Source organism: Ptychodera flava, chromosome 1 (genome assembly GCF_041260155.1).
Source record: "Ptychodera flava strain L36383 chromosome 1, AS_Pfla_20210202, whole genome shotgun sequence".
NCBI classification, from domain to species: domain Eukaryota; kingdom Metazoa; phylum Hemichordata; class Enteropneusta; family Ptychoderidae; genus Ptychodera; species Ptychodera flava.
The window spans coordinates 45,253,011-45,263,913 of record NC_091928.1 but is presented as its reverse complement, the minus strand read 5'-3'; the positions used below and the strand labels follow the sequence as shown (position 1 = coordinate 45,263,913).

Below are 10,903 nucleotides of genomic sequence, written 5' to 3'. Positions count from 1 at the left end.
TAGCTCATAAGGTAAAAGATGGACTTCTTGACACAAAGTTGCGATAAATAATGGAGAGATTCGGGGTGATCAATATATTTTCTTTAAAGGTATACAGTCACGTGTAATCTAAATTTGCCCATATATGGTCAAGGGGCGTGCCTTGGTCTTCAAAATGCCCATGTCAGGGCGCTGTTTTTAAAAAGCAGCCACCCGCTTAAAATCTGTGATTTGTTAGATTTTCTCTTTCCATGGTAACTGTGGCAAATTGGAACATGTGACGGTATACCTTTAAAGTACTGTAGAAATATATAGAGAAAATAACAATAGGTACACTTACTCAGTTAAAGTTGATGAAGTTAAGTTTGTAAATTTAGTGAAATATATTTACCTGTCACAATTAAGGTAGAACGCACCTCGGGGACAGATATTCTGACTCTGAAACTTTTCCATTTTCTTTCTGATCTATAACTTGTGGGGGCCTCATTTCAAAGCACCTGACATAAGAACAAATTTTACCGTCTCAGTTTTTCGAATCGAAAATTTATATTACCCCATAGAGTTAACTCGGGAATGGCGGCCATTTTGAATTTCAAACATCGGGAAATCTTAGGTAATTTGTCCCTCTAGTATACCAAATTTTGCACGGTGAACCCTAATTTAAATTTTTGATTTGGTAAGAGACGTTTAATTCTTTCACTTTCGAGGTGCATACTACCTTAATAAATCACAATGTTGCCCTCTTGACCTTTTGCCTGCCTGCAGATCTGGCTGGCGGTGTACCGTGGAGCAAAAGTAACCTTGTCGGGTGTGTCCTGTTTGTTTTCCAGTATACTTTGGATGAGACTAGACAGACTATAGAAATAGTGTCATCAACGCTATGGTCAATGTAATACCTACCACTCCCCCAGAAACCACCAGTATGTCCCGGTAAGTACAGTTACAGAACTAGACGCACCCTTGATCATCGATAACAGCAAAACCATTTGCGCCAATGAACTGTTTACACCTCCTGCTACTAAACTTTGTTCTTCCCTTTGCAGTTGAACGTACTGTTAGTTAAAAGAGAGGTAGTTTTGTGGGCATCCAATCCCATGACTTCGGAAATTTTACGTCTTTTTATTTGGCGAAATTCAGCGATTAAAATCTCTGCACTTACCCAATCAACAAAGTGCAAAATCGATGCATGTGTGATACGCTAGAGATGCCACGTCGTAAAAACCTGACATCCCTTTTGTTTAAAATATGTCTGTATTCCTTTTAGAACATTCTGAGAGAACCAAGTTCACTCAGTGAAAGACAACTTTACATATTAAACATTCAAGCATGACTTTCCATGCAAATAATAGTCGAAAGGGGCAATGAATTCATATTTTTCAGGCCAAGCTGAGATGTCAGCGACAAATTAGTGCCGCCATCTCCTGTAAACCTAGCCATCTGCTCCTCAACATGTATTATTATTATTATATAAGACGGAGCCAGGCGTTAAACAATCTTATGCACTTAAGCTGTAGTCTGACAGAGAAAGTGGCTATTTGACTAAAAAGCATCTAAAAATGCACATTTCAACGACTGCTACGCTACAGGTAAATGTGCAGTGTTTGAGATTCCTTGTTAGAATGTGGAAGTGAAAGATGAAGAGTTCATCGAAGGTTATGCTGTTCTTTCTATCGATGCACGTCTGTTTGAATAGAAAGCATTTCGTTAGACAATTCCCCTTTTGTAAATTGTATAATTTGACCAAAGAGATCTGTTGCCATCAGAGTACTTTTATGTTTGACAATTTTGCAGTCTTTTTAACTGTAATATGTTGCTTCTGGTGATGGATCGCCTCTCTACAATATGCAAATTTCAAATTTGATTTTTGAAATCGATCAAGAGAAATGAAAAAATCCTATGTAGAGTTCTTGGTATAGACAACTCTTTGTTTTGCGATAGTCCAGCTGCACAACGATAGATTGCCACAGTCTAAAACTGCTTACAGCGCCGCTGTAGACCATTGTATTAGTATATTGCACGCTGCAGACGCATTCAAAACTGATAATTGTTGACTGGTAATCCTTTAATAATGACTCAAAATAAGACGGTGGCGTCCACGTAACCAAGTTCATCTCACTTTGTCGATGTTTGGTTGCTATTTCATTTTAAACGCCTTTTTTACCTAGCTTACCTTTGTTGGCTCCTGAACAGTTTGGGTTGGCAGTGTAAAAATTATTACAGACTAGTTACAGTTATCCACGCCTCGCAGTCTTTTTATTTTTTGCCTTAGAGAAAGCAGAGCCCCTCCAACAAGAATTGTTTCATCGGGTAAGTTTCAATTGACCTAGAGTTAACCTGCAATGTCATAATACTATTTACATCTCACAAGAAATAATAAAAACGAAAAGATTTCCTTACACAGAGTAAAATGTTCTTGAATGTGAACTCTTAAGGTTGAGGGAAAGTTCACCTGGCAGGAATTATCAGTGATATCACATATGCGGGTAGCATATTTTTGCACAATGAGTTTTCGACTAAAGGGACATAATCGTTCTGTACGATGCATTTGCCCCGATAACCCGATAACCTACCCTAAAAGAAATCAGGGACGCTGGTGAACAAATGGAGTTGGAACATCAAACAGCTCTATGACCGAAGGCGTTAAAACCCGCAGAATGCGTTGGTGAAACTCCAAGAGCAAACTCATCTATTTGCTCATAATAACAAAGTTAAAATAAGAAAAAGGGGTACTCTTTGCTTTTGATTTTTTATAACCTCTTTGAACCTGAAAGTAATTTTCACAGGTGTACAGCTCTCCCAAAGATTAATCCTAATCATAATCGAAAAAATCATAATGAAGACTTTTATAATCATTATAGTCTAAGAGGAAAGGTTCCAGATTAAAGTCATTGAAGAGTGATTTGTTATAAACTTTGGCCAAAAAAGTCAACTTGATCGAAATACTTTTGTTTTTTCATCAATATTTAATAGGCGTGTTCCCCCCCTCTCTCTCTCTCTCTCTCTCTCTCTCTCTCTCTCTCTCTCTCTCTCTCTCTCTCTCTCTCTCTCTCTCTCTCTCTCTCTCTCACGCACACATATATATATATATATATATATATATATATATATATATATATATATATATATATATATATATATATATATATATCCATATATTATATATATATATATCTTTCTCTCTCTCTCTCTCTCTCTCACGCACACATATATAACATATATATATATATATATATATATATATATATATATATATATATTATATATATATATATATATATATATATCAGAAACTATATCATTCATTGTCATAGCTTAGTTTTCGCAATGACCATGATGTACATTTAGCGGATGCGTAGACATAATAATTGCTACATTCAGTGTTGTTTGATAATTAATGAAAATAGCACGAAAAATATGCAGATTTATATAAGCCATCCAAATCCTAGCTAAGCTAGGTTTTGCCCCCTTGGCAATTTGATCAGGCTACGGCCCTTGTATTCCTGTATCAGCTGCAATTTCTTAGCTAATACGTGATGGAGTACCCAACACTTACTAGTAGCTTATCAACACCGCAATTATTTGTATGCTGTCAGTCATTTGTGTTATTGTTGAAAGAGATATAAAAGTCAAATGTTCTAGCTACTGGCAAACATTGAAATAGGTCATCCGAGGTGAAATAAGGGAAGCCGCTCTTGCACAAGAAAACCAAACATCTAGGTGACAAAGGGATTCTCGGAAAATAGATGAGTGAAATAATTTAAAAAGTTCTATGATAGATAAAGAGATGTTGTATCGACAGATGACATTTCCGTCTCTCAAGTGATATTTGTGACAGTGTACCTGGCCTTGACTCACCCATAACAGTAATTTGGTAGCCTTAACTGATCATACTATGGGGCAATCTTGACGGATGGCTCACGCTGGCAGGCTATGCTTACCCATTCCAGACCCCATGTACCATCACTGAACAGTGGTCCAAGCTGATCATAATGTTGTTGCCATTTTCTATTTGTTCCTAAGACCTGATAAATTGTTTATTTACTTTGAATTATACTGTTTATCTTGCCCTCTTTTGATGTCATATTGCAGAACTGCAACACCTTTTATATAGCTCACTGCAAATTTGCAGGCGTTGGAAGGAGCTCTTTTTGATAATGTAGAACATTTTTCTCCCACCGTCTTACATATTATGATTTGTCACCCCCCCCCCCCGTTTTAAAAGACATTTTATGTGTGTTATGCATTTGTATTACATAATATGTTTATGAAAGTTGTCAGCAACCAAAGTTGTATCAATGTAGTAAAAATTAAATATCTTGCCTACTGAACTTACCTTACTTAAGTGAAAAATCGTCTCTCAGTCGTTCCATTTTGATAATTTATGTGCTATACATTACACCATGTTTCCAGGGCAAGAAGTATATCGACAGAGTCCTCCGACATCCTAGACCAGGATTTAGTTGATAAGGCCCAATATGACATGCTAAGAACTCATGTCGAGAGAATCATTGACGAAGAAGAAAATCTGGCTAATCTTGCCGACAGATCAGGTAAGAACAATGCAATCAAATTAAGAACTTGCCAGTTAATAATATTTCACAAAATAATATTTTGTTGATTCTCTTTGTAGGCTTCGATATTCACGCAATCATCAGTAATGGACGGATGACCTACAAACGAAAATGGAATAATTTGAGAAAGTTTCTTTCTTTTGCAAGTTCATCAAAATTCACAAAGCATGCTTTCATCTAAATCAGTCTGGTCAAAGAATATCAATTAATATATATTATCAGATTCTCTTTTGTACTCAACATTGTTTCTGTTCGATAACAAACAAACAAACAAACAAACAAAAAAGACACTCTGGACAAAAGTTTGTCGAACCTCGTGCATTCTATACAGTACTTATTGGCGTAATTATACGTTTTCAGTAATGAAAGTATTTGTTAGTAGAAACTTTAATATTAAAAACTGACAGAAAATTAAATTCTACCTGGTTAGGAGCACGTATTTTAGTATTTTGTTCTCTTCTCATTTTGTAAACAAGTGTATTTTATTCAACTCTCAAACAACATGTACTATTTACTCTCTTTAGTCTAAAGTTTGGAGACTAATTTGCAGTTCAGATTTTGTAAGCTACATGAAATACTTTATTTACACTTCTAGTGCACAGTTTTCTCTAAATTCCTGGGGTGACACAGAATGATGTGCCCTCATTATTATTATATGATAAACTAAAAGAGGAGTTCTGTGTAAAGTTAGAGCATGAAACAAATGATGATAGTGTAGCAAACCAAATGTAAAACGAACATAAGCTGAGGACATATGTATGTAAGATACGTATCGGATTTGAAAATTATATCACTGAAATAAATAATTAAACGTCAACCTATGTTCTTGTCTGACAAAATTTATAGTAAGTAATCACCGTCTTATAACTGAAACTGGATTCCAAAGCAAGACACGCGTGTATGAACAAACTTGTGATTTTTATCGAAATTATGAAATTGAATAATAATTAGAGGTTATTACTCAATATCGCCTGTTCCTGTGTCGTATCAGCATGAGTGTCATTTGTGCTGCGTCAGACACGAGACGAAGTCAAATGACACGAATGTGTGCTAATGTCAAGTTCATGGGGAAAAAGTTCAAATGTCTTGGAATCCATTTGGCAAAATGTATGTCATCATGTATGGAGTTATGACAACAACATTATAATAATGGTCACTGACTGTATTCTTTATCTCCTTTTGGCGGTTTTTAAGTAGTGTGATCATTAAGACTTTTTTAGTCCCCACGGACACCGTCCGGGGGGACTTATAGGTTTGGTCATGTCCGTGCGTGCGTCTGTGCGTGCGTGCGTCTGTGCGTGCGTGCGTCCGTCCGTCCGTTCACGCAGATATCTCAGAGACGCCTGTAGCGATTTGATTCAAACTTGGTACAAGGATTATCATCTATGCCATACATATGCACGTCGATTTGTTTTACGATCCGATTCAAAATGGCCGTCTGGCAGCCATTTTGTTTCCTGTATTTGATGACGGTGCGTATGTTCACGCAAATTTCTCAGTGATTCTAAGAGCGATTCCATTCAAACTTGGTACATAGATTACTCTATATGTTATACATATGCACATTGATTTTTAGTTTGATCTGGTCTAAAATGGCTGCGTGGCGGCCATTTTGTTTCCATACGACTGTGCGTTCGTTCACGTAAATTTCTCAGAGATGCCGGGCGCGATTGCATTGAAAGTTTGTACCTATATTAATCCCTATCACATATATATGCTCGCCGATTTTTGTAACGATTTGATCATAAATGGCTGTGTGACGGCCGTTTTCTTTCCTGCATTTGATATCCATCCACAAGGGTCCCAGGTATGATCCACAGGGTTCCAGGATGAAATTAATATTAATGCTGTGTCCATGCATAGGGGCTCATGAATGCAGATATCTGAGATATTCCTGTGCCAATTCTTTTTAAACTTGTACAAGGATACTACACTATGGCATTCACATGCAGGTCTATTTATATTGGTATGGCATGCATATTAGGTTTAATTTGCATAAGTCAAGATTAGAGCGCTGTTTCTGGTACAACTGTACCAAATTTGATGAAACTTTGTGCAGATGGTTTTAGTCCCCACAGACACCATCCGGGGGACTTATAGGTCATGTCCGTGTGTGCTTGCGTGCGTGCGTCTGTTCACGCAGACATCTCAGAGATGCCTGGAGCGATTTCATTCAAACTTGTCACAAGGATTACTTCATATGTCATACAGATGCATGTCAATTTGTTTTGTGGTACGATCCAATATGGCTGTCGTGTGGCCATTTTATTACGATTTTTTCATGTATAGAGCCATTACTCAGGCATGTTTCAACCGATTTTATTCAAAGTTGGTACAAGGACATATACCGATGACATAAATATGCACACCAATTTGTTTGTGATGCACTCCAATATGGCTGCCTTACAGCCATTTTTTTTCAATTTTTTTCGTGTACAGAGCCATAACTCGGGCATATCTCAACCGATTTTATTCAAGCTGGTACAAGGACATTGCCCTATGTCATACATATGCATGTCAATTTGTTTTGTGATACAATCCAATATGGCTGCTAGGCGGCCATTTTATTACAATTTTTTCATGTACGGAGCCATTACTCAGGCATGTTTCAACAGATTTTATTCAAAGTTGGTACAAGGACATTGACCTATGTCATACATATGCACATTGATTTGTTTTGTGATACGATCCAATAAGGCCGCCATGTGGCCATTTTATTACGATTTTTTCATGTCCTGAACTACATGTACAGCTCAGACATGTATCAAGCGAATTTATTCAAAAGTATTTTTATCACAGACCTAATGAAGAGGACTCTATCCTCTCTGACGACCTGTAAGCAAAGTACCCATTAACAAGTGGGGACTGTGTCATCAACGATGACTTGTTCTTTGTATTTTCATTATGATTTCTGAGATATTGTAATTTTTTCTGAGTTGTTGTAACCCTTTTCATCCCTACCATTGGATGACGTGTGTAAATAAAATATTACTATAGCTATGTGCATAGGAAATATAAACATATTCTTCGAATGTACTCCCTTTCCATATTTACATCATTAACATCATTTCTTCAAATCAGAATGCCTTGAAGCTTATGCCGAACAATTTAAAAACGTGAAGAGGAAGAGCACGAAGAAAACTAAAACGTGCAAGGTAACAATAACCATCAGAAGGTTTTACTACTACTACTACTACTACTACTACTACTACTACTACTACTACTACTACTACTACTACTACTACTACTACTACTACTACTACTACTACTGAATTACACTTGTAATGGACCTAATCTCTGATAACAGAGCTCGGAGCGCAAAAATGACAAAGTACGCTATGTAAGAGGAATGTTGAAACACTGCCACTGCAGGCTTGGCGAATAAAAAGGCTAAAACTATTGTTTAAAGAGAAACATGAGGGAACGGGGAAGGAAATGGTAGACTTTGAGAGACGACGGTGAGAGGTCAGTTTTTTTTCCATAATGTAGGGCCAATTGATGAGAAAGATCTCTCGCCAAATGTATTTGTTTAAATTCATAGAATACAAAAAAGACGAGAATTTGAGGAAGAGCGGAGTTGTCTTATTGGAGACGAGTGTAGAAGCTCAGAGAGATATTGCGGTCCTCTGCACACGACTGAATTTAAGCAAGTAGTTAAAACATGGTGGTTTCCTTCGGATTCGAACTCACAATGTACGGCATCCAGTCGCCTAGCGTAGCAGCCACAGAAAAAACCGCCCGGCCAAAACCCCAATCTCAAAAAGATTGGTTCAATAACCGAACTAAAACGTTACATGTTTCTGACTGCGACCCCTCCACATGCTGAAGAGGTCGTGAAGCACTCACACTCGTACGCTCACAATCGCACAAACTTTATCGAAGCGAAGCAATGAATAAGACTTCGTAGTTAATGCGAGAACTAATAGGCGGCCAGTGAAGTTTTTGCAAGAGGGCCTGGGGTTGGACATGATTGCAATTTTAGGTTTACATATGAGGCAACCGGCAGCATTTCACACTCTTCACAACTTGTCCAGAAGCTGTTTCATCGAGCAACCAGAAAGCAGGCAGTTACAACAGTCCAAGAGAGACAGAACAAATGCAGGGAACAAGGGTTTGAGTAGCTTGCGGAGAGAAGAGTGACGAATAGACTGACCTAGTCTTTCTAATTTGAATGTATGCAGGTTTGCAAATATACTGCTCGTGTTCAGACATATTCAAGTTAGAATTGAGTGTGACCCTAGGTTTTTTATACTGGAGGCAAACATTATATCAGAATCGCAGATGTATTGATGGAGTGAAAGATGATTTCTCAGATTGTCTGGCTGATTATATCAGTATAGCTTCCATTTAACTGTCATTCAACTGGAGTTTATCAGATGTCATCTACTGCTTGTTTTCAGTGGTAAAGTTTGCACAGATTCAGCTGTGATTATAGACCCCTTGTACCACTGATTGCCATCGGTAAAAGAGTGGTGAGTTAAGGATCCTATATACAAAATAGACACTTTCAGATATATATTTTTTTCTCACTTGAAGAACTCCTAAACCCTAATAAAGTATATATTTTCTGAAAGCCCTGATATTGGGATGCCTTTGTTTTTTGTGTTTTTTTGTTTGTTATGGACCATTGAAGGTGTTAGACTGAGGTGCTTTCAAGGAATGGAAATTGTCGCGCTTTATAATTTGAATGGAGACTGCAGACAAAAACACAGACACGTATTAAAAGGATATTACCAAGACTTGTCAATGCACAAAGTTCAATTTTGCAGCATGTTCGTGAAAGGGAGGTAAAATCAATTTTGCCAGGTTCAAGCAAAACGCCTGTCACGTGACGATTATGCAAATAATGACTGTGCTCTGTGGACGGTCGGATTTCCCAATATCAGGGCTTTCACAAAATTTATACGTTATTGGGATTTGGGACTTCTTCAAGTGAGAAAAACAATCTCAAAGTGTCCATTTTGTCTGTAGGAACCATAATGTTACTTTCTTTGAAGTTTGAACGGAGGTTCAGTGTACAAAACTAATACGGGATAGAGATACATGGTGAAGTAGATCGTATGCCATTATTACTTACAAATCGAGTAATGCCAGAGAGGTAAGATTGAAACCAGAATAGATCAGTACAAAAAATTCAAAAAGTGTGTTCAAGTGCTGGAAAAGGATGTCGTGATCGAAAGTATCGAATGCAGTAGATAAGTCTGAGAGTATGAGAATGGTAATTTTACCAGAATCCAAGGAGGTCAGAATGTCGCTGACGATTTACTGTTACAGAGGTCATTCACTTTGACATTAATTCTGCATAAAGGTCAGTAATCAGGTTCAGAATGGCCCTACTCCTGAATAAAAGGTCGTGCAATATTTACACACTCAGTACGCTCAAGGGATCACGTGATGCCTGTACGAACAAACGCACGTGGCAAACGCGAATGGAAATACACTAATTCATATGCGCATCTGTGCACATGTTTTTTTGTACCGTGGTTGAATCGAACTCCGGGTTTAGTCAGTTTGAGCGTCTAAACTGTTTCTGTATCCCGACGTCCCCTCGCTAGCTATTCCCAAAAAGGAGACGGTGAACAGTTATACATGATGGAGAATCTTGGTGTACAGAGCAAGCTGTGGAAGCTGTAGTTTGAAAAAAATAACAAAGTGCGGAAGAACGTAGTGCAAGATGGATGCAGCCCAGCACGAAGGTAGAAATATGGTTCGATGGCGGCAAGTCCTTCCGTGAACGACGGTGTTAACTTTGAAACCTTGAGCCTCTACACTGTTTCTGTATCCCGACGGCCTCTCGCTAGTTATTCGGGAGATCGTGAACAGTAATATTAAAACAGAGCAGTTTCAGTGCTTTGGTCTGTTTGTTGTGGTTTGTATGCGGAGTGAAAAGGGTTCAAAAAGGCTGTTTAGTTTAGAGTGAGACGAACACTTAATTGTGGTATAATTTTCTTTCAAATATTTTAGATACAAAAAGCAGGTTTGAAACAGGGCGGTGTAGATCTTGACTTGATTTTGGTCAAGAAATGGTTTTTCAGCAGTAGTTTGACAAGAGCTGTTTTAAAGATAGAAGGGAATGTGCCAGATGCAAGGGAATGATTTCTGTTTGATGTATAGTAATATGATTCTAAGGATCCTATCAACAAATTCCATGGCGCGTCTTTCATGTGGATCTTGGAATAGTATTCTTCACAATATCATCGTTTATAGGATTAAAGTCAGGCATGCCTCAAAAGCCACGAACTGAGCTCAAAGACTGGGAGACATTTAACAATCCAGACTGGCTTTGACTGTCTCAACTTTTGTACAAAAAAACGTCTAGAAAACGCAGTGCAAGTTTTACTGCGTGGACAAAT

At 37.8% G+C, this 10,903-nt stretch overlaps 1 protein-coding gene across 1 annotated transcript; it reads left to right on the top strand.

The window, feature by feature from the left end:
* The first annotated feature begins 859 nt into the window (after positions 1–859).
* On the top strand, positions 860–7,822 carry LOC139145129 (synaptobrevin-like). Its single transcript, XM_070716090.1, has 3 exons — positions 860–909; positions 4,390–4,529; positions 7,632–7,822. The coding sequence occupies exons 1-3, from the start codon at positions 860–862 to the stop codon at positions 7,820–7,822; spliced, it is 381 nt and encodes a 126-aa protein (XP_070572191.1).
* Positions 7,823–10,903: the final 3,081 nt, after the last annotated feature.